The sequence below is a fragment of the Pelophylax lessonae genome (genome assembly GCF_965119305.1).
Source record: "Pelophylax lessonae genome assembly, chromosome: 6".
Classification (NCBI taxonomy): Eukaryota; Metazoa; Chordata; class Amphibia; order Anura; family Ranidae; genus Pelophylax; species Pelophylax lessonae.
In genome coordinates this window covers 289,415,131-289,440,750 of record NC_138773.1, presented here as the reverse complement: position 1 = coordinate 289,440,750, position 25,620 = coordinate 289,415,131, and the positions used below count along the sequence as shown (strand labels likewise).

At 45.1% G+C, this 25,620-nt stretch overlaps 1 protein-coding gene across 6 annotated transcripts in view; it reads right to left on the bottom strand.

Annotated features, from left to right (window-relative positions):
* The window catches only part of LRP1B (LDL receptor related protein 1B), a 2,177,452-nt gene that overhangs the window by 810,735 nt on the left and 1,341,097 nt on the right, over positions 1–25,620 (bottom strand). For all 6 annotated transcript variants that reach the window (XM_082262163.1, XM_082262161.1, XM_082262165.1 and 3 more), the window contains exons 24-25: positions 6,973–7,170; positions 1,815–2,019 (exon numbers count right to left, since the gene is read on the bottom strand). In XM_082262163.1, coding sequence (XP_082118289.1) covers positions 1,815–2,019; positions 6,973–7,170 — 403 coding nt within the window. The remainder of the gene's footprint in view (positions 1–1,814; positions 2,020–6,972; positions 7,171–25,620) is intronic.

Here is a 25,620-nt window from a genome sequence, read left to right as displayed (position 1 = left end):
CAGCAGATAAAGTCAGTTATTGGGCATGTGCCCTCTCACCAACAGAAGTTTCTCCTTCGCGCGCATCCACTGCGGTCTCAGTCCTTTGGCTATATGCCAGCCGCGCGGGGTCCTTCTGGCGGATGACTTCCGGTCTCGGCAAACAGCAGTATGACCTCCAGGAATGTGCCTCGTGCTTGAGATGGGACGGTTCCACGTCGTCCCTCCAGGCTAAAAGGCTCTAGCCCAATATCCAGTGTCAGTCCTTCACTCTCGCTCGCTGGTTCCTCAGAGTCCAGCGCAGAAAGGCCCCCCCTTCGCGCGCTTCTCTCTTCCTTTAAATAACCTCCCCCATAGTGCCGTGCGGTGCAGCCGTGCACCCTGGATCTTGCAAAGCAGCCTGGGAGATGTAGTTTCTTCATCTTGTGAAAAGGAAGTCACAGCCCGGGAAATTCCATGCAGCTACCACTAGAGGGAGCCTAGTTCCTGGATCTTGCAAAGCAGCCTGGGAGATGTAGTTTCTTCATCTTGTGAAAAGGAAGTCACAGCCCGGGAAATTCCATGCAGCTACCACTAGAGGGAGCCTAGTTCCTTCCCACATATCAAACAGTGTCTTTAGGCATGTTTAACCCCGCTACACAGGTGTTTGACAAAAAGGCGTAAGTATAACAAACATTGAGAAGGGTACAAGAGTATAAGTCACTTAGTCATATACGGGAGATCAGCCTGAAGAAGATAAATTAAGAAATATAAAAAGTGCTTGGTGATTTGGAAACCTGATCTGGGCTCCGACACCCCCTAAGGGGAACTTGCTGTGTCAGAGGCCAGAGAGAGATCGCCGACCAGTATGGTGAGTTGTTCACGGAATACATGCATGGCTGCGGGAGATAATAGGTACTCTTCTCAAACAGAACGACCAAGGGTTATTAGTAGGGGGAAGAGGAGGGGGGAAAGTAAAGACGTCTTCGGCCAAAGGGCCATTGATCGCCACGGTACGTGGATGGGGGTAAAAGTACTGCATGTGGGTCGGAAACTGCACAGTGTTCGGATGGGCAAAGGGGGAAGGAGAAAGAAAAAAAAAAAAAGGGGGGGGGGAATGAGGGACCTGATACGTGGAAAACATGGAAATATGACCTGGTATGTGGGGGTCAATGTAGTTGTGAAAAAGGATTAAGGTAACTGTTCAGTGAGCGTACGATATATAGTCAAGTTCATGAAGTCCAGCCGGGGGGCCCAAGTGTTGTAGAATTTGTCCGGGGAGTCTCTGGCTTGAAACATAATGTCTTCCATATCGGCGACCCGTTGGGCGCGTTTAAACTATTCGATGATGGAGGGGGGAGAGGTGGACAGCCAGTGGCAGGGGATACACATTCTGGCTGCATTAATGAGGTGTAAAGTGAGGGATTTTTTAGACACGGCGTGGGCCGGGAGGTGTAGTGGAGGAGATATTGTGCCGGGGTAAAGTCAGGGGTGTATGTTGTCAAACGAGATATGTGCGAGTGTACCTTCCTCCAGAAAAGTTGGATGAGAGGGCACTCCCACCATATGTGTAATAAAGTTCCCTGCTGTTAAGAGCAGCGCCCTGTATGTACCTTTTAATAAAATATTCAATAAACACATTGAAAAGAAAAAAAAAAAGATTACACATCCTCATTTATGTGTATTTTGTCCCACCTCCCAAGATGGTTGATTAAATTAGGAAATGGGGCACTTTAAGTTATTTTCATAAATGCAATTATAAAAAAAAAACAGTAATTAGGGAAGTTTGCATTTTTTAAATCCTAAATACAATTAAAGCTAAAATTAATTTCCAAATTTGAATAATAACAACTTACCCGTATCTCGGATCCAAGGCAATAGCTCTGGGGTGCTCCATCCCACCTGCTATTAACGTCGATCTCATTTTGCCATCTAATTTAGCAACTTCAATTTGATCCAAATTGCTGTCTATCCAGTAGATGTTCCCAGCTATCCAGTCTATCGCTAAGCCCTCAGGTGTGGCCAGACCATGCTGAATGACGACTTCAATCCCGCTAACACCTAGAAAAAAGGCAAAAAAAAAATTAATAAGTGCTAATTAGCCCAGAAATATGCACACATTTTTATCAGCTGTAATCATGGCTGTCATTTATAGCATAATTGCACAGAGGATCATTAGTAATCAGGAGTGAAAGGACTTTTACTGCTTTTGGCTTTTGTAACGCTAAGGAAAAAAAAAAAACAACTGTTACAGGGAGCCTATTATCTTTTTAAACTTTTCATGTGTAAGTAGATATCTTTGGATGTGCAAGTGTGTATCTTTTATTGAATTTTATTTACTTGCTGTGGGGGCACTAGTTCGTACTAGCTCCCGAGCTGGCTTTGTGTGTCCATAGACACACAGAGTGGGCCTTGGCCCTGCCCCCAGCTCCCGCCTCACTGGCTGTAATTGACAACAGCAGGAGCCAATGGCTCCTGCAGCTGTCTCTGAGCGTATCAAGAGAGAGGGCCGAGAGAGACACTGCCCTTGGGCACATCGCTGGGTTGAGATTAGGCTCAGGTAAGTACTGTACAGAGGCGTAACTAGAACCTTCAGGGCCCCGGTGCAAGAAACCATGAAGGGCCTCACATTTTGGTTTGGGGTTTAATACTGCTTTTAGAGAAAAAAGAGATCAGAGATTAGTTCATTGTTGGGTCTCATGCACACTAGTGCTTTGGCCGAGTGCATCAAATCCCTGAATTTTTGGGCACCCTGGAGGCACAGGTGCAGTGTCCAGTCCCACCACCAAAAGCCTGTTAAAATATTTAAAAGGCTGAAATACGCTGCAGCTAGACGTGCAAGCATGCTGTAGTAATTGGTACTCGCATGCAGGGCCATATAGATTCAGGGACATATTTTCAAAACACAGGTTTGCTTTCCATCTTCAGATTTATACTTGAACACCAGCCTTGTGCATTACTATAAAGTCATTTTTATGGAATGAACCGTGAAAATATAATCAGAATCATAAGAAGTAAAAATATGCACATCAGTAAACCAAAAGAGACAAAAGATTTCCTAGCACTACCAGCCAGCCTGCAAAGCAACCAAACTGACCCTGTCTTACAATTCACATTAAAAACAGAGGGTTTGGTTTGTACATGTTTGCAAATATATATGTAAGCTGTAGTGCCCACGACAAGGCTCCTCTGTATAATGCAGTCCTAATAATTTTCAGAGACTCCTAAATTGGAGCACATGTAGCAGTGGATAGAGTAAGGGCAATTGTGCCTGGAGGGAGCCCACTCCTTCTCAAAGGACAGGGATGCATGGGACACTAAGCAAGAGCAAAATGGCAGCTAAGGCATCCAGTGTGTCCCTGCACCCAATTCAACCAACTGTACAAAAAGGTGGCAACCACTCCAACCAGTATCGAGCCTTTGAAGCAAGGTGCACATGGAAGAGCACTGCACATCAAAAACAAAAGATTTCCCAGCACACTTACCAGACAGCCTGCAAAAGAACCACATTTACTCTAACAATTTCAGCTAGGCTAATGCATTTCCAGGGAGAGCATTAGCCTCACTCCATGGGTGTGGGCATCACCTATACATTGCACTGGACTGTAATCTTGGATCATTGATGTGCCTGTTTGTGACTATATTTTGATGTGGTTAATTCCAATAAAATAACATAGTAGACCTTGACTGTGCTTTTAACCACTTCTCGCCCATAAAATAGCAAAATGATGGCCACAAAGTGGTTATCTCATTCTGACTGGGCGTCATATGCGTCACTCTGACACACCGCATCTCCGATTCCAGTAAAGAGCCTATGACATAGGCTCTTTACCATGCGATCAGCTGTGTCCAATCACAGCTGGTCACATAGTAAATAGGAAGTGCCGTTGATCGGCTTTTTTCAGTTCGCGCCTGACAGGCACGAGTAGAGGAGAGCCGATCGGTGGCTCTTCTCACAGGAGGGGGGGGGGGTCTGTGCTGGTAATCAGAGCATTGATTACCAGTGCTGACCCTTGGGGGATGCCACTAGAGCCACCAGGAATTGGCCACCCATGGCCACCAAACTTTTTGGTCTTTTTTAATTTGTTTCATAAATAAAGAAAAAATATTGCGGTGATCAAATACCACCAAAAGAAAGCTCTATTTGTAGGAAAAAAAATACATACATTTGGTTTAGGTATGGTGTTGCATGACTGCACAATTGTCATTCAAAATACAACAGCGAAAATTGACCTGGGCAGGAAGGGGGTGAAAGTGCCCTGTATTGAAGTGGTTACATTTCTGTGTAATATAAAATGTGTTAATTTTTTATGACATATTTGTTCATGTTTATGCTGATATAGTCCCAACAATAGAGGGGTTTGTTCTTCTACTTTCCAATAAAATTGTTTTATGGTAAAGTATGAGGCTGGTGCACTCTCTTTTTGTGTGTTTTGTTGTAGCTTATACAAGGATTTCCTCTTTCTAAAGAGGGCAGCAAAGCATGTTCATCACCAGATTTTTGATGGAGCATCACATCATAAAAAATTATCTGAGGATTTCTCACTTTTTTCTTTTGTGCCATTGACTTTTATGTGTGTTTAAGGCCAGCCATTGACAGAGCATTTTTCTTTCCTGCAAACATAGACAGTGTTGACAGTGGAATCCCTCCTGTGGAGCCATTGTGTTTTCCCAATGGGGGGAGGGGGGTGAGGGAAGACAACCCCGCTGGAAGAACACAGTGGTTATTTCTAGCAGCTATAACAGCTGCTAGCAGAAATCGCATGTAAAATCCAGCAGGTTGTTTTACTCAAGCTGATCAATCAATCAACTTGTTTACATTCAGCATTCATACATGGTTTGGCCCTGGGCACCATCACGGCCAGATTTCAGCTTTGGCAATTTTCTTCCAACGCCCGTTTGCCACATATTCTTTGGTTTACACTTAAGTGCAGAGGGTTCGCCACTTGGCTCCTCCGATAACGTCCCCGGTGCCTACGTGGGATCTTAATTTGGTACTGTTGGTTCTTCAAAAACCGCCTTTTGAAAACATTTGTGAACTTCCACTGCTTACTTTGTCACAGAAGGTGACTTTCCTGGTAGCTATTACTTCGGCATGCAGGGTTTCAGAGCTGGCTGCGTTGTTCTGTCGGCCCCATTTTTTGGTGGTTCACATGGACAAAGTGGTACTGTCAGGCGGTCCTTTCTAAGGTCATCTCAGGGTTCCGCCTAAATAAAGACATTGTTTTGCCTTCATTGTGTCCTAAGCCGAAACATCCAAAAGAAATTGCCTTGCATTCCTGGATGTGGTTCGGGCCATCAGGGTGTACCTGGCAAATTGGATTAGTTGTTTGTCCTTACAGATGGTTGCCGTAAGGGGCAGGCTGCATCTGCTGCGACCATTTCCAGATGGATCAGGCAGGCGGTGGTGCAGGCCTATTCCATCAAGGGTCAGGTTCCTCCTTTCCCTCTTAAGACGCATTCTACAAGGGCACTTAGTGCCTCCTGGGCCTTCCGTCAACAGGCATCCAGGTTTGCAAGGCAGCCACCTAGTCGTCTGTGCACACATTCACAAAGTTTTACAGGGTGGATGTCCTCGCATCTGCGGATGTTGATTTTGGCCTCAAAGTTTTTCAGGCTGCTGTTGCAGAGGCTCCTACCTCTTGAGGGTGTGTTTTTTCAAGGTAGGTGAGCTCCAGTTGTTCATGGTTGAGCTCTTGGATTACCTGGTTGGCTACATTTAGCCCTTTTGGGAATTCTGTTTTTTTGCTGTGTTTTCCACCCCTCATGCTAACACTGCTTTGGGACGTTCTAACGGTCAAAGTAGATATGGAGCTGTGTCCGCCAAAGAATGAAAGAGAAAACTTGATTTTTGACTTACCGTAAAATACTTTTCTCTGATGTTCCTTGACGGACACAGCACCCACCCCTCTGTGGAGTTTGGGTTAAGTATTCTTCTGACACTGCTTGTTACAAATCTGAAGTCCTATAGCAGGAAGTGGGAGTATACCCTCTAGGACTTCCCTATAGGCGTAGTCAATATTTTCCACCTAGTGTCCTACTCCTGTAGGGGGCAGCATAACCCAATGGTCAAAGAAGATATGCAGCTGTGTCCGTCAATGAATGAAGGGGAAAACCACATTACTCGTAATTGGGGTAAATGGCCGAATCAGCCTTTTTTTAAAATATGAGCTTATAAATAACAAAACATAACAATAAACATATAAATCCAGATAACAATGGTTGCAGGTCCTTGATGATACTATATAACTAAAACTTTGTGTCTATGGCACCAGTTAGCCAAGTTACAACCCCAGCCACCAAACACCGCCAGCTGACCTCAGACACCCATGGGTCTTACAACTACCCAGTCACTATGAATTGAACAGTGACAACTAGAGAACACCATGCCTAAGATAGGTACCCATCATTTTACCAATAACACCAGATTTAAACCCCGTCAAGGACCTCAAGCTGCTAAAGAACAACAAAAGAAGTATAACAGGACTACCCAAGAAATAGGGCGTGAGATAAGGACATTCTTATGACGATTTCATAAGTGAACCCAAATCACTCTTCCCCAACATTATACTCTTCTACTTCTCCCAATCACCTTGTCTATTCGACCAATCAGATAAGCATCAGTAACTGAGCACACCACTTTAAAATAGTTAACCTCTTCTTACTGGTTTCTCTTCCACCCTGTCATGTATGCTCTTTACCTATTTTGTTCTTTCTTTAGCATACCTTATGGAGCATTGATAGGTTTGTAGAAAATCCCTTCAACTCGGTCAGGTGTGAACCAAGGCTAAATTGAGGTTTGAGTAATTTACTGTACATTACTGTAATGCATTGCAATTAAACTACCAGTAATTTGCCAGTACAATAGCGTATAGCCTTCACCAACCCTTCTAAAACAATACACTTTCCTTGTGCCGTCCGTATACAAGGGAATAACCATTTGTCTAAATGATTGCTTTGGTGGATTATACATTTGGTGTCCACAAAAGGGCAGTGCTGGAAAAGAAGGCTTACCTGATGTTTCTGATAATCGACCTCTATAGATTTTGTCCTCAACAACATCTGTCCAATACAGTAAACTCTGATTGAAATGGAAATCGAGAGCTATTGTGTTCCTTAGACCAGGAACTAGTAGACTGTAATCCCGCTTATGAAGGTCGATCCGTCTTATCTCGTGACGGATGGAAAAAATAATGAAAGCTTCAAATGTATCTGAAATGAAATTAAAATCATTATTAGTAATAAGCTCATTAAGAGCAGAGGTAATCACAACGGAGATGAGAATGGTAATTAGAAGGTTGGGTGCATGCCGTAAACACAGATGCAGGTCACAGCAGATCATTGGACATTTGGAACATAATGCTTGAAAACAGTTTTAACCTGCTGTACAGAAACCACAGCACATCAGATGTCAAAAAGTTGTTTATTTTTTTAGACCAAAATTCTGGGAAATTAGAAAAAAAAATAAAATTGAGCCTTACCAAGTTTTTATAATTTAAAAAGACAAAAAAAAAAAAAAAAAACACATATAAGAAGAAATGGTGAGGTGTTTACTCTCACAATGCTTTCATCCCCCATATGTACAAATAGAATGATATATTCAAAAAACAGGACTTTAAAAATAGCGCTGGAAAGGCCAACATATCTCAATATAATGATAACGTTTTATTCATGAAATTAATATAAATCCCAGAAATATAAAACTGACTTAAGCATGCATTTACAGATTGTTGTGTAACTACTACAATCAAAACGGGGCATGCTTTAGGCCTTATGTACACTGGTTTCCTATAAATGTTGTTTATCCTGACTGGAGATAATCAGTGTTATAAACTCACCTGAACTGCATTTTTTCAAAATAGTTTAGGTGAGTTTATCAGAGTTTAAAGTTTGGGAGTTCTTTTAATTGGCCAGAATTATAATTGTATTTTGGCATTCTAATAAACAAACAGTGGGGGTGTGGCTAGTGCGCGCGGCGGATGGCAGCATGAGAGAGGCACTCCAGAGTCCTGAGAGAGACACCAGCGCCTATCCAGCACACAGAGCACTGCCCGATCACTCTTGCAGCCCGCACAGGCTCCAGACGACACTCGCTACCTCCCGAGAATGTCAAGGAAACGGCAGGGGGAAAGTAAACCTATAAATTTAACAGTCTATTTCCACAGGCCTATTAGTGAAGGAGGTCAAGATGGCACTGGACGCCCGGTCCCCCCCTCCACTCCATGCAGCAATCACTACTCTGAGCTTCCTAATGAGGCAACCAGGGCCAATGGAGGTACTGGGGGATCTTCTCCCAGAAGCTCCTCTCTTCTCCACAGTCCCCCCTGCTCAAGCTCAGCCAAAGCCAGGATGAGACTGGACAGCAGCTGCAGCTACAGGGGTAAGTCCTGAGCTATCACCAGCCACAGATCAAACAGAGCTCCAATACCCCATAGCCAGCTTTCCCACCTCCAATAAGCCTGTATTGGACACTCAGCCTAAAGAGATGCTTCTCTCACTACACGGCTCCCTGTATGCTGTTTTCACCAACATTACCTATAAATTATCAAAAGAACTATCCATGGTGAGTGACAGAGTTAACCAGGTTGAACACGCAATCAATGACATTGCCACAATAGTCAATAATATCATTGACGCAAATGAGGAAAGCGAGGAAGAAAGACACTGGATGTGTGCGAAAATCGCAGATCTAGAAGATCGATCGAGGCGAAAAGTACCTGAAAACGTGACACCACAAGACCTCATGCAATATGTCAAAGAGCTTTTTCACTCACTTGTACCTAAATTAACCACTTTGGATCTCACCATAGAACGTATACACCGTATACCTAACCCTCTTTCCTCCCCAATGAAGTCCTCAGAGATGTGCTCATGAGGGTGCAGTTCTTCTCTACTAAAGAGCAAATTCTGTGGAAGTCATGCTCCCTGGGGAAATTCCCTGATCCCTATGCCAATATACAAATATATGCAGACCTCTCCAAATACACCGTGGATCTACACAGACAGCTCAATATAGTTTCCAAAACACTCCGTAACAACAACATACAGTACAAGTGGAAACACCCCACCAAACTGATTGTAGAATGTAATGCATCATTCCACATTACATCATTAGAGAAAGGCCTCTCTCTCCTCAGGGAATGGGGTATCATACCCGCTCAGGCCCCCATTCTGGAGCTCGCAACCTGCCCGAAAAACTCCCTCCACCCTGGTTCAAAGCACAATCTGAGCTATGCACCAATAAACGCTGACTCCTAGTTACAGGAGGTGCTACTACTTCCAACCACTCATTGTCTCTCTCTCTGTGGCCCCTTGGCCATCACGCTAGTTTCACTTGAACTATTTACCCCACTCTGGACTCAGCAGCCCACTTGGTTCAATATCAGGCTGTGCAGTTATGACTGTTTTGTTTTTGTTTTCTGTTAACATCCTTTTCATTTCACCCCAATGCATGAGATTCTGGAACACCATCTTTGTGAATACCTTGAAGAACCTCCTACCAGTGAACCCAGCAACCAACCAACGCTTTACTTCATACCGATCCCCACTGTCCTGCACCTTAACTTTACTGTGAGTACCTTATCTATCTTAATACACCACACCTCAAATGGCAGTTAAAATCTTATTGCTAAATGCGAAAGATCTAAACCATCTCGCAAAGAGGGCATCACTATGGCAGACTGTGCAACAATCACATTGTGATGTATTCTGTATTCAGGAAACCCATTTCTTGGAATCTGCTACCCCCTCATATTACCATAAAAACTTCCCTTATGTTTTCCTAGCGTCCCTTTAGGAAAAAAAGAAAAGAGGAGTACTAGTAGCCATCAACAAAAAAACTGACTTTCTTGTCCATGAGAAACTCTCTGACCCAAACGGGGTTCCAAATACACCCTAGCCTGCACCTACGCCCCAAACTCGCAACAATTTTACTTTCTAAACAAAGTAATGAAAAGAATCAAACAGGGCTCCTTGATTATTTGTGAAGACTTCAATATAGCACCAAACCAATCAATGGATACCACAAATTCTTCCCTTAGAAACACTTCACCCAGCCAAACTTCATCCAATCCCAAGACCTCCATGATGTCTAGAGATGCCATCACCTTCTTCTCGGCCCCCCATAATGCATACTCTCGAATAGACTATTTTCTTGTCGATAAATGGTTGTTGAAAAATATCTCCTGTTCAACCATAGATCCCATTACATGGTCAGATATATCCCATAAGCATTACCATCGCCTCTACCAAAGCCTCAAAACCCAACCAGGCTCTGGAAAGCCAATACTTACGTCCTGCAAATGTCTCCATATGCAGAACAACTCCATCGTTATCTATCTGACTTTTTCCTCCATGACCTACGATCAGTTCCCCACTCCTCTACTCTATGGATGGCCACAAAGCCTTCATTAGAAGAATATCGATTTAATTTAGTTCAATGGCAAAAAAAAAAAAAAAAAAAAGAGGACCCAGCTTCTTAAAGAGCTTACCACCAAAATATCCAATATTGATTCCCAAAATAAACTAAATCCAACCCATAACCTAAAAATCAAACAACTAACACTCCACCAAGAACTAAGAACCCTCCTCCTAGACTCTTTTGAAAAGGCCCATCGCAAACTCAAGGCAACATTCTACTCTACCTCTAATAAGGCAGGGAAGGCCATGGCCCAGCGGATCCATGGACAAACAGCCAAGGCTTCAATCCCCCATATCTTCCACCCCTTCACTAAAGAAAAATTGGTCAACCCACAAGAAATAGCTAACGCCTTCACTTCATAATTTGAATCCCTCAATAACCTCAAAAAACAACCTAACTACTCCCCAACCCTCCCCAGATCTAATCCGGCAATTCTTATCCAAGGTACATCTCCCTACCCTTAGTGAGGCCCAATTAGAGGATCTAAATTCCCCTTTTCAAATCAAAAATCTCCCCAGCAATCAAATCACTCCCAACTGGTAAATCTCCTAGCCCTGATGGCTTACCAGGAGAATATTACCAACAGTTCAGCTCAATACGCACCCCTCATCTCCAAAACCTCTTCAATGACACTGCCTCCTCCTCCAAGTTACCTTCTGAAATGCTACATGCAGTAGTATTCGCCTTACCCAAGCCAGGTAAAAGCTCAGACTCCCCCCAAAACTTTAGACCTATATCCTGTCTCAATATAGACCTAAAATGATATGGTAAAGTATTAGCCCCTGGGATATCCAACTTGTCAAACACAGATCAGTAGGGGGATTGGGACTAGTAGACATTGCCGATTACCACAAAGGAAGCATTCTAGCTCAGCTAAGGGAGTGGTTTCTTCCAACGTCCTCCACCAGAGCATCTAGAGCGTTCTAGAAATGCATGCCATCCCAGGCAAAAACTTAAAAAACTGCCTCAGCAGCTTGAAACCAAAAGCAACCTTCCCAAATCACCTCCCATCAACTATCTTAGCAACAGTAAGAGCTTGGCGTTAATTCACTTCCACTATTTGGAATAGTACCACTAGGACACCCATCAAACTACCCATATCTTTTCTCGCCTTGCTTATTCCCATCTTTCCACTACATAAATGGCCCAAACATGGCTACTTTCTACTGATCGATCTAGTCCATAATGGACAGATAAAACCTCTCTATTGCCTCAAAACAGACCTAAAAATTGGCCCAGAATCCTATTATAGATACCTACAAATTGCTCACTGTATTAAAAACAACCCACAACCATCCCTATAAAGGCACTATTATACTACTCTCCTCACTCCTCCAGGAGAAAAGGAATATCTCTATTTTACAATACACTTTGAGAAAAGACACAATTCCAACTTACATTGGCCTTCAACTCATGGGAACGAGATCTAGGCAAACCATACACAGGAAAACAATGGCAAAAACTCTCCAATCCATATATAATACCACAAAATGCACTGCAATGTGGTAACGTACGCAAAATGTTGTCCAAAGGAAATACTTAACCCCAGATAAAATAGCAAAATTCAACAACCACAAATCTCCCAATTGCTAGAGGAATTGTGGAGCACGTGGCTCCCTATTCCACACCCTCTGGGAATGCCCTAGTTTATCACACTATTGGCAGGAAGTCTTTACACTCCTTTACTCTTTACACAAACATTATACCATCAACTGAAATGGCAATATTAAATATAAATATAGAACACACACCTGTCAATCACAGAAAAGCATTTAGTCATATTTTACTATTAGCCAGGCATAACATAACAAAACTATGAAAAAACTCCAAACCCCCAGAGGTTACAGATGTTATCATGATGGTCCAAACCCACCATAATTATGAACTGCTCCTGACAAAAAGTAACCACTCCTACACTAAATTGAGACAAATGTTGAATTCCTGGTCAAACTGGTTTAATACATTCACCAAGCAGTAAATATTTGATAGTTATCTCACGCATTTGTTTCCCCTCCTCCCCTTTCCTACCCCCCCCCCCTTTTTCCCTTCCTCTCCTCTCCCCCACCTATCTACCCACCCCTCTTCTAAAATGTATTATTGCATCTTTCATTAACACTTGCTTATGTAACCGAATAACATGGTTACAGGGCTCAGTCTCTTTTTTCTGAAAACCTTTGAAATCTTATGGATATTACTTGTAATACTAGTTTTACGTTCTATATTAAGCGGTATTACACTGTAACATTAATTGTAATCTAATAATATTCAATAAAAATATTGAAAGAGAAATAAACAAATGCTGAAGTGCTAAATGTGCCTAGAGTGTATGCATGTTTATGAGCATTTTTCAGCATTCAGCATTTTTTGTGGTCAGAAGAACTGCTCTTGGATGCAATTTTAGGGCATTCAGACAACAGCCCATAAACTCCTCTGCTCATAAACTGCTAAAAACATCCATGTGTGCATAGACACATAGGATAACATAGAGGGGAATTTAAGGGCAGATAACCAGTTGCAGACTCTGGGTGTACTAGACACGCCCAAAAACATGTCATCATTGTACACAGGGCGTCTAGTATGGCCAGTCCTTCTGCACTGTCCCAGTACCCGACAATTCAGCTGTGATTAATCACAGATGCATTGAAAAGTACACAGAGAAGGTCGGCAGCAGGAGCTGTCAAAAAACAAACAAAAAAAAAAAAGCAGTGTGGCAATGTTTATCAATAGGGTTGAGCGGACACCTAGATGTCCGTGTTCGACGGGTTCGGCCGAACTTTAAAAAAAAGTCCGGGTCCGTGTCCCGGACTTTTACCGAACTTTTCCCGGACACCGAACCCCATTGAAGTCAATGGGGACCCGAACTTTAAGGCACTAAAATGGCTCTAAAACACCAAAGGAAAGGGCTAGAGTGCTGCAAATGGCAGCAAAACGTAATTAAGAGCATGGCAAGTGCTCTGCAAACAAATGTGGATAGGGAAATAACTTAAAACAACAAAAAAAAACAGAAAAATAAAACAATGTTCTTCTTCATCTCTGAAGGACGAGGCCCATATGGAGTAGGAGGGAGGTTGAGGTGGTGGTGGATGTGGCGGTGACATAGGCGTGCGCACAGGGTGTGCTGGGTGTGCCTGGGCACACCCTAATCACCTAGGGCACATAGCATTGCCAGTGAGGAGATGGGAAAGATCTCCCTGGGACCTGCTCTGCTCTATTTCTCCTTGCCTACAGGTACATGGCCCCGATACATTACTCTCCCTGCTGGCAAACACATGCATGTGTATTTCAACTTTGGGGTGCACACCTTAATGCAATAGGCTGCGCACACCTATGGGCGGTGTAGGTGGAAGCGGCGGTGGAGGAGGACCAGGGCCGGATTAACAGCATCATGGGCTTGGTGCTGAGGATTTTGAAGGGCCTTAGGGCCGTGCCTTGCCATGCACCCAGAGGAGGAAGGGTGCAGCCATGCATGCCTAATTCAACATGGGATGCTGTCTCTGAAGCCCATAAACACATCCATGCATCGCCAACTGTCCCTCCTTGTCCGGCCTTCACGCTGTGTGGGGAGGTTCTGAGGGTGCTGCCTGGGGAAGCGAGCATAGAAGCCAGACTTCTGTGTTTACAAGTGACAGAAGAGCGGTAACAGTGAATATGGCCAACCCGGGGCCTATATAAAAGGTAGGGGCCTGGAGCTGCAGCTCCAATAGCCCCTACATTAATCTGGCCCTGAGGAGGAGGACGAGGTAGCCAACACTGCTTCTTTTCACAAATTTTAAATGAGGGTACACCCCAAAAGAGTGAGAAAGAGCAAAAATGGAACAATGGGTGGGTAAGGTCGGTATCCATTGCTATTCTGCATAAGGTACGGAAAAGTCCCGTGGGATCCATGCCTGGTTCATTTTAATGAACGTGAGCTTGTCCACATTGTCTCTGGACAGGCGGCTGCGCTTGTCTGTTATAACGCCCCCAGCCGTGCTAAATACCCGTTCAGATAATACACTGGCTGCAGGGCACGCCAGCACCTCCAAGGCGTAAAGGGCAAGCTCAGGCCATGTGCCCAATTTGGAGACCCAGAAGTTGAAGGGGGCAGACCCGTCATTCACTACATGTAGGCGTGTGCACACATACTGCTCCACCATGTTGGTAAAATGCTGCCTCCTGCTAAGACGTTCCATCTGAGCTGCTGGTGCTGCTGTTTGTTGTGGCGTGCTGACAAAGCTTTTCCACATTTCGGCCATGCTAACCCTGCCTTCTGAGGTGCTGGCGGTGCCCTGGTTGCGTTGGCGACCTCCTCCTCCTCCTCCTCTGCCTTGTGCTTCCACTGTGGCCCCGCTGTCAGATGGGAATGCCAGCAGCATGGCGTCTACCAGCGTGCGCTTGTACTCGCGCATCTTGCGATCGCGCTCCAGTGAGTGAATTAAGGACGGTACGTTGTCCTTGTAACGGGGATCCAGCAGCGTGGCCACCCAGTAATCAGCACAAGTTAGAATGTGGGCAACTCGGCGGTCGTTGTGGAGACACTGCAGCATGTAATCGCTCATGTGTGCCAGGCTGCCCAGAGGCAACGAAAGGCTGTCCTCTGTGGGAGGTGTATGGTCCGTGTCCTCTGTATCCCCCCAGCCACGCACCAGTGATGGCCATGAGCTGGCCTGGGTGCCACCCTGCTGTGAACATGGTTCCATCTCCTCCTCCAGCTCCTCCTCCTCCTCATCCTCCTCATCCTCCAGAACTGTGCCCCTGCTGGACAATTGCGTCCCTGGCGTTTGCGTGTGCAGGAACCCACCCTCGGAGCCCCTTGCGAATGACTGCCCTGAAAGCCTTGGAAATGTTACCTCTTCATCCTCCTCCTCCTCCTCATCCTGTGCCACATCCTCTTCCATCATCGCCCGAATTGTTTTTTCAAGGAGGCATAGAAGTGGGATAGTTAAGCTGAGAACGGCGTCATTGCCACTGGCCATGTTGGTGGAGTACTCAAAACAGCGCAACAAGGCACACAGGTCTCGCATGGAGGCCCAGTTATTGGTGGTGAAGTGGTGCTGTTCCGCAGAGCGACTCACACGTGCGTGCTGCAGCTGAAACTCCACTATGGCCTGCTGCTGCTCGCACAGTCTTTCCAGCATGTGCAAGGTGGAGTTCCACCTTGTGGGCACGTCACATATGAGGCGGTGAGCGGGAAGGCCGAAGTTACGCTGCAGCGCTGCCAGGCGAGCAGCAGCAGGGTGAGAACGCCGAAAGTGCGCACAAACGGCCCGCACTTTCTGCAGCAGCTCTGACATATCGGGGTAGTTTTTAAGGAACCTCTGCACCACCAAATTCAGCACATGCGCCAGGCAAGGGATGTGCGTCAAACCGGCTAGGCCCAGAGCTGCTATGAGATTTCGCCCGTTATCGCACACCACCAGGCCGGGCTTGAGGCTCGCTGGCAGCAACCACTCATTTGTCTGCTGTTCCATGCTCCTCCACAACTCCTGCGCGGTGTGTGGTTTGTCCCCCAAACAGGCAAGTTGTAAAACTGCCTGCTGTCGTTTACCCCTGGCCGTGCTGAAGTTGGTGGTGAAGGTGTTACGCTGTCCGGATGAGGAGGCGGTAGAGGATGAGGAAGCGGAGTAGGAGGAGTTAGGAACAGGAGGCAAACTGAAGCGCCCTGCAATCCTCGGTGGTGGAAGGACATGCGCCAAATTGCTATCCGCCTCAGGCCCATCCGCCACTGCATTTACCCAGTGTGCCGTTAGGGAGATATAACGCCCCTGACCGTGCTTACTGGTCCACGTATCCGTAGTTAGGTGGACCTTGGCACAGATGGCGTTGCGCAGTGCACACCTGATTTTTTCCCCCACTTGGTTGTGCAGGGAAGGGATGGCTTGCCTGGAAAAGTAGTGGCGGCTGGGCACGACGTACTGTGGGACAGCCACCGACATAAGGTTTTTAAAACTGTGCGTCTCCACCAGACGGAATGACAGCATTTCAAAGGCCAATAATTTTGAAATGCTGGCATTCAGGGCCAGGGATCGCGGGTGGGTAGGGGGGTACTTCCTCTTCCTCTCAAGTGTTTGGGAGATGGAAAGCTGAACGCTTCCACGGGACATTGTGGAGATGGTTGTTGGTGACCCAGGTGGTGGTGTTGCTGACAGATCGTCTGTTTGCGGGGTGGCAGGTGCCGGTATCACTACAGATGTGGCTGGAGCGGCCGAGACTGCAGCAGAAGAGGAAGCAGGATGAGCCAGAGACGTTTCTTGGTTTTGAAGGTGTGTACTCCACTGCAGCTCGTGCTTTGCACTTAGATGCCTGATCATGCAGGTTGTGCTCAGGTTGAGAAGGTTCATGCCTCGCTTCAAGCTCTGATTGCACAGGGTGCAAACCACTCGTGTCCTGTCATCAGCACATTTTCTAAAGAACTTCCACGCTAGAGAACTCCTTTGAGCTGACTTTGGTGCGCTCGTTCCCTTGCTGCGTTGGGCAGTAGCGGGCGTAGTGTCTAGGGCACGGCCGCTCCGCTTCTGCACCCTGCTCCCTCTTCTGCTGTGCTGGTGGCTCTGTGCGACCACCGCCTCTTCCTCCAAACTACTCAGTTCACCTGCATGACGTTCATTCCATGTGGGGTCGAGGACCTCATCGTCCTCCACATCATCTTCCACCCAGTCTTCACCCCTGCCCTCCTTGTCGGTCTCCACAATGCTGAACGCCGCAGCAGTTGGCACCTGCGTTTCGTCATCATCGGAGACGTGCTGCGATGATCCTTGTATGTACTCATCTTGAGAAATAAGTGGTTGGGCATCGCTGCACTCAATCTCTTCCACTTCTGGGGCAGGGCTAGGTGGATGGCCCTGGGAAACCCTGCTGACAGAGTCCTCAAAAAGAATAAGAGACTGCTGTATGGCTTGGGGCTAGGACTGCTGGCCTGATTTGCAAGGGGGTGAGGTGAAAGACGGTTGGACATTGGCTGCAGGTGCCAACTCTGACCTTTCTGCAGTAGACTGGGTGGGAGACAATGTGAAGGAACTGGAGGCACTGTCAGCAGCAAACCAATCTACTATCGCCTCAACTTGTTCTGGCCTCATCACTTCTAGGGGCGTTTGATGCCCTACCAAATACTGATGCAGGTTCTGTCGCCTACTCACACTTGAGGAAGGTGTTTCACTTGTGCGTGTAGCTGGCACGGATCGACCATGTCCTCTCCTTGCAACAGGAGCTCTACCAGCAGCACCACGACCCAGGCCACGGCCCTTATTTGACGGTCTCCTCATATTTCTGTAATTTAAGATCTTGCCCTAGAAAGGTTTTTATTGAATAGCGGAATAGAAAATATGATCCAAAAAAAGTGTATGTATCTCGCACGTACACAACCACACTAGGCCCCAATTACTATTGTTTGTACCCCTAAAAGGCTAGATGAGGAGTAGGGGGGGTATGGAACAGGCAGCACCCTCAAACCTTCAGAAGTATGAGATGAACCCCAACAACTTGGAAAGGTGGATCTCTCTCACACGTACCGACACAGACTATCCCGCAATTCAATTGATCCTCAAAGGTTTTTATTGAATAGCGGAATAGGAAATATGATCAAAAAAAGTGTATGTATCTCGCACGTACACAACCACACTAGGCCCCAATTACTATTGTTTGTACCCCTAAAAGGCTAGATGAGGAGTAGGGGGGGTATGGAACAGGCAGCACCCTCAAACCTTCAGAAGTATGAGATGAACCCCAACAACTTGGAAAGGTGGATCTCTCTCACACGTACCGACACAGACTATCCCGCAATTCAATTGATCCTCAAAGGTTTTTATTGAATAGCGGAATAGGAAATATGATCAAAAAAAGTGTATGTATCTCGCACGTACACAACCACACTAGGCCCCAATTACTATTGTTTGTACCCCTAAAAGGCTAGATGAGGAGTAGGGGGGGTATGGAACAGGCAGCACCCTCAAACCTTCAGAAGTATGAGATGAACCCCAACAACTTGGAAAGGTGGATCTCTCTCACACGTACCGACACAGACTATCCCGCAATTCAATTGATCCTCAAAGGTTTTTATTGAATAGCGGAATAGGAAATATGATCAAAAAAAGTGTATGTATCTCGCACGTACACAACCACACTAGGCCCCAATTACTATTGTTTGTACCCCTAAAAGGCTAGATGAGGAGTAGGGGGGGTATGGAACAGGCAGCACCCTCAAACCTTCAGAAGTATGAGATGAACCCCAACAACTTGGAAAGGTGGATCTCTCTCACACGTACCGACACAGACTATCCCGCAATTCAATTGATCCTCAAAGGTTTTTATTGAATAGCGGAATAGGAAATATGATCAAAAAAAGTGTATGTATCTCGCACGTACACAACCACACTAGGCCCCAATTACTATTGTTTGTACCCCTAAAAGGCTAGATGAGGAGTAGGGGGGGTATGGAACAGGCAGCACCCTCAAACCTTCAGAAGTATGAGATGAACCCCAACAACTTGGAAAGGTGGATCTCTCTCACACGTACCGACACAGACTATCCCGCAATTCAATTGATCCTCAAAGGTTTTTATTGAATAGCGGAATAGGAAATATGATCAAAAAAAGTGTATGTATCTCGCACGTACACAACCACACTAGGCCCCAATTACTATTGTTTGTACCCCTAAAAGGCTAGATGAGGAGTAGGGGGGGTATGGAACAGGCAGCACCCTCAAACCTTCAGAAGTATGAGATGAACCCCAACAACTTGGAAAGGTGGATCTCTCTCACACGTACCGACACAGACTATCCCGCAATTCAATTGATCCTCAAAGGTTTTTATTGAATAGCGGAATAGGAAATATGATCAAAAAAAGTGTATGTATCTCGCACGTACACAACCACACTAGGCCCCAATTACTATTGTTTGTACCCCTAAAAGGCTAGGAGTAGGGGGAGTATGGAACAGGCAGCACCCTCAAACCTTCAGAAGTATGAGATGAACCTCAACAACTTGGAAAGGTGGATCTCTCTCACACGTACCAACACAGACTATCCCCCAATTTAACTGATCCCCAAAGGTTTTTGATTAAATAGCGGAATAGAAAATATGATCCCAAAAAAGTGTATGTATATCACACGTACACAACCACACTAGGCCCCAATTACTATTGTTTGTACCCCTAAAAGGCTAGGAGTAGGGGGAGTATGGAACAGGCAGCACCCTCAAACCTTCAGAAGTATGAGATGAACCCCAACAACTTGGAAAGGTGGATCTCTCTCACACGTACCAACACAGACTATCCCCCAATTTAACTGATCCCCAAAGGTTTTTGATTAAATAGCGGAATAGAAAATATGATCCCAAAAAAGTGTATGTATATCACACGTACACAACCACACTAGGCCCCAATTACTATTGTTTGTACCCCTAAAAGGCTAGGAGTAGGGGGAGTATGGAACAGGCAGCACCCTCAAACCTTCAGAAGTATGAGATGAACCTCAACAACTTGGAAAGGTGGATCTCTCTCACACGTACCAACACAGACTATCCCCCAATTTAACTGATCCCCAAAGGTTTTTGATTAAATAGCGGAATAGAAAATATGATCCCAAAAAAGTGTATGTATATCACACGTACACAACCACACTAGGCCCCAATTACTATTGTTTGTACCCCTAAAAGGCTAGGAGTAGGGGGAGTATGGAACAGGCAGCACCCTCAAACCTTCAGAAGTATGAGATGAACCCCAACAACTTGGAAAGGTGGATCTCTCTCACACGTACCAACACAGACTATCCCCCAATTTAACTGATCCCCAAAGGTTTTTGATTAAATAGCGGAATAGAAAATATGATCCCAAAAAAGTGTATGTATATCACACGTACACAACCACACTAGGCCCCAATTACTATTGTTTGTACCCCTAAAAGGCTAGGAGTAGGGGGAGTATGGAACAGGCAGCACCCTCAAACCTTCAGAAGTATGAGATGAACCCCAACAACTTGGAAAGGTGGATCTCTCTCACACGTACCAACACAGACTATCCCCCAATTTAACTGATCCCCAAAGGTTTTTGATTAAATAGCGGAATAGAAAATATGATCCCAAAAAAGTGTATGTATATCACACGTACACAACCACACTAGGCCCCAATTACTATTGTTTGTACCCCTAAAAGGCTAGGAGTAGGGGGAGTATGGAACAGGCAGCACCCTCAAACCTTCAGAAGTATGAGATGAACCCCAACAACTTGGAAAGGTGGATCTCTCTCACACGTACCAACACAGACTATCCCCCAATTTAACTGATCCCCAAAGGTTTTTGATTAAATAGCGGAATAGAAAATATGATCCCAAAAAAGTGTATGTATATCACACGTACACAACCACACTAGGCCCCAATTACTATTGTTTGTACCCCTAAAAGGCTAGGAGTAGGGGGAGTATGGAACAGGCAGCACCCTCAAACCTTCAGAAGTATGAGATGAACCCCAACAACTTGGAAAGGTGGATCTCTCTCACACGTACCAACACAGACTATCCCCCAATTTAACTGATCCCCAAAGGTTTTTGATTAAATAGCGGAATAGAAAATATGATCCCAAAAAAGTGTATGTATATCACACGTACACAACCACACTAGGCCCCAATTACTATTGTTTGTACCCCTAAAAGGCTAGGAGTAGGGGGAGTATGGAACAGGCAGCACCCTCAAACCTTCAGAAGTATGAGATGAACCTCAACAACTTGGAAAGGTGGATCTCTCTCACACGTACCAACACAGACTATCCCCCAATTTAACTGATCCCCAAAGGTTTTTGATTAAATAGCGGAATAGAAAATATGATCCCAAAAAAGTGTATGTATATCACACGTACACAACCACACTAGGCCCCAATTACTATTGTTTGTACCCCTAAAAGGCTAGGAGTAGGGGGGGTATGGAACAGGCAGCACCCTCAAACCTTCAGAAGTATGAGATGAACCCCAACAACTTGGAAAGGTGGATCTCTCTCACACGTACCAACACAGACTATCCCCCAATTTAACTGATCCCCAAAGGTTTTTGATTAAATAGCGGAATAGAAAATATGATCCCAAAAAAGTGTATGTATATCACACGTACACAACCACACTAGGCCCCAATTACTATTGTTTGTACCCCTAAAAGGCTAGGAGTAGGGGGAGTATGGAACAGGCAGCACCCTCAAACCTTCAGAAGTATGAGATGAACCCCAACAACTTGGAAAGGTGGATCTCTCTCACACGTACCAACACAGACTATCCCCCAATTTAACTGATCCCCAAAGGTTTTTGATTAAATAGCGGAATAGAAAATATGATCCCAAAAAAGTGTATGTATATCACACGTACACAACCACACTAGGCCCCAATTACTATTGTTTGTACCCCTAAAAGGCTAGGAGTAGGGGGAGTATGGAACAGGCAGCACCCTCAAACCTTCAGAAGTATGAGATGAACCTCAACAACTTGGAAAGGTGGATCTCTCTCACACGTACCAACACAGACTATCCCCCAATTTAACTGATCCCCAAAGGTTTTTGATTAAATAGCGGAATAGAAAATATGATCCCAAAAAAGTGTATGTATATCACACGTACACAACCACACTAGGCCCCAATTACTATTGTTTGTACCCCTAAAAGGCTAGGAGTAGGGGGAGTATGGAACAGGCAGCACCCTCAAACCTTCAGAAGTATGAGATGAACCCCAACAACTTGGAAAGGTGGATCTCTCTCACACGTACCAACACAGACTATCCCCCAATTTAACTGATCCCCAAAGGTTTTTGATTAAATAGCGGAATAGAAAATATGATCCCAAAAAAGTGTATGTATATCACACGTACACAACCACACTAGGCCCCAATTACTATTGTTTGTACCCCTAAAAGGCTAGGAGTAGGGGGGGTATGGAACAGGCAGCACCCTCAAACCTTCAGAAGTATGAGATGAACCCCAACAACTTGGAAAGGTGGATCTCTCTCACACGTACCAACACAGACTATCCCCCAATTTAACTGATCCCCAAAGGTTTTTGATTAAATAGCGGAATAGAAAATATGATCCCAAAAAAGTGTATGTATATCACACGTACACAACCACACTAGGCCCCAATTACTATTGTTTGTACCCCTAAAAGGCTAGGAGTAGGGGGAGTATGGAACAGGCAGCACCCTCAAACCTTCAGAAGTATGAGATGAACCCCAACAACTTGGAAAGGTGGATCTCTCTCACACGTACCAACACAGACTATCCCCCAATTTAACTGATCCCCAAAGGTTTTTGATTAAATAGCGGAATAGAAAATATGATCCCAAAAAAGTGTATGTATATCACACGTACACAACCACACTAGGCCCCAATTACTATTGTTTGTACCCCTAAAAGGCTAGGAGTAGGGGGAGTATGGAACAGGCAGCACCCTCAAACCTTCAGAAGTATGAGATGAACCTCAACAACTTGGAAAGGTGGATCTCTCTCACACGTACCAACACAGACTATCCCCCAATTTAACTGATCCCCAAAGGTTTTTGATTAAATAGCGGAATAGAAAATATGATCCCAAAAAAGTGTATGTATATCACACGTACACAACCACACTAGGCCCCAATTACTATTGTTTGTACCCCTAAAAGGCTAGGAGTAGGGGGAGTATGGAACAGGCAGCACCCTCAAACCTTCAGAAGTATGAGATGAACCCCAACAACTTGGAAAGGTGGATCTCTCTCACACGTACCAACACAGACTATCCCCCAATTTAACTGATCCCCAAAGGTTTTTGATTAAATAGCGGAATAGAAAATATGATCCCAAAAAAGTGTATGTATATCACACGTACACAACCACACTAGGCCCCAATTACTATTGTTTGTACCCCTAAAAGGCTAGGAGTAGGGGGAGTATGGAACAGGCAGCACCCTCAAACCTTCAGAAGTATGAGATGAACCTCAACAACTTGGAAAGGTGGATCTCTCTCACACGTACCAACACAGACTATCCCCCAATTTAACTGATCCCCAAAGGTTTTTGATTAAATAGCGGAATAGAAAATATGATCCCAAAAAAGTGTATGTATATCACACGTACACAACCACACTAGGCCCCAATTACTATTGTTTGTACCCCTAAAAGGCTAGGAGTAGGGGGAGTATGGAACAGGCAGCACCCTCAAACCTTCAGAAGTATGAGATGAACCCCAACAACTTGGAAAGGTGGATCTCTCTCACACGTACCAACACAGACTATCCCCCAATTTAACTGATCCCCAAAGGTTTTTGATTAAATAGCGGAATAGAAAATATGATCCCAAAAAAGTGTATGTATATCACACGTACACAACCACACTAGGCCCCAATTACTATTGTTTGTACCCCTAAAAGGCTAGGAGTAGGGGGAGTATGGAACAGGCAGCACCCTCAAACCTTCAGAAGTATGAGATGAACCCCAACAACTTGGAAAGGTGGATCTCTCTCACACGTACCAACACAGACTATCCCCCAATTTAACTGATCCCCAAAGGTTTTTGATTAAATAGCGGAATAGAAAATATGATCCCAAAAAAGTGTATGTATATCACACGTACACAACCACACTAGGCCCCAATTACTATTGTTTGTACCCCTAAAAGGCTAGATGAGGAGTAGGGGGAGTATGGAACAGGCAGCACCCTCAAACCTTCAGTATGAGATTGTGTTCACTGTACCCCACAAAGATTGAGTTCACTGCACCCCACAATGATTGTGTTCACTGCACCCCACAAAGATTGTGTTCACTGCACCTCACAAAGATTGTGTTCACTGTACCCCCCAAAGATTGTGTTCACTGCACCCCACAAAGATTCTGTTCACTGTACCCCACAAAGATTGTGTTCACTGCACCCCAAAAAGATTGTGTTCACTGCACCCCAAAAAGGATGTTGTTCACTGCACCCCAAAAAGGATGTTGTTCACTCCACCCCAAAAAGATTGTGTTCACTGCACCCCACAAAGATTGTGTTCACTGCACCCCAAAAAGATTGTGTTCACTGCACCCCAAAAATGATTTTGTTCACTGCACCCCAAAAAGGATTTTGTTCACTGCACCCCAAAAAGGATGTTGTTCACTCCACCCCAAAAAGATTGTGTTCACTGCACCCCAAAAAGATTGTGTTCACTGCACCCCACAAAGGATTTTGTTCACTGCACCCCAAAAAGATTGTGTTCACTGCACCCCAAAAAGGATGTTGTTCACTGCACCCCAAAAAGGATTTTGTTCACTGCACCCCAAAAAGATTGTGTTCACTGCACCCCACAAAGGATTTTGTTCACTGCACCCCACAAAGATTGTGTTCACTGCACACCAAAAAGGATTGTGTTCACTGCACCCCAAAAAGATTTTGTTCACTGCACCCCAAAAAGATTGTGTTCACTGCAGCCCAAAAAGATTGTGTTCACTGCAGCCCAAAAAGATTGTGTTCACTGCAGCCCAAAAAGATTGTGTTCACTGCAGCCCAAAAAGATTGTGTTCACTGCAGCCCAAAAAGATTGTGTTCACTGCAGCTCACACACAGAAAAATGGATGTGGATCACTGACACCTGCCTATCTCCAATCCCACACCACACAGCAATATCGATTGTAGTTTGTAGAACACAGTTTCCCTAAAATTCAGCAGACTCTGTCCCTAACAGGATTGAGAAGAGATCGTAGATCAGGATTGAGTGCAGACCCCACCCCCCACACAGCAATATCGATTGTAGTTTGTAGAAGACACTGACCCTATATAATTCAGCAGACTCTATCCCTAAAATGCCTACAACTCGCCCTGCCTAAACACTCCGACCTGTCCCTCAATTCTATCTGGACACAAATGGTTTTTTCCTGCCTATCTTTCCCTAATCAGCAGCCAGCACGTTGATGTGTGCTCTGTCCCTGAATCTAAGCAGCATAATGACGCCGCTGCGGCTGCCTCGAACTTATAAAGACTTGGTCACATGCTTCAGACGGCCAATCACAGCTACTGAGACATTTGCAGGCATGGCTGGGATGGCTTAAGGCACACCAGTTAAACGATTGTTGATTGGCTGTTGAAAGCCCGCCATGAAAAGAGCGCCAAAGCATGCAAAACCCGGAAATAAAACGACCGAACACGGATTTTTACCCGAACATACAGTAAAGTGTCCGTGTCCGTGTTCGGGTACAAAAAATCCAATTATTCGGTACGAACACGAATAATACAGTCCGTGTTCGCTCAACACTATTTATCAACAACATTACTCAGACGGGAATACAGAA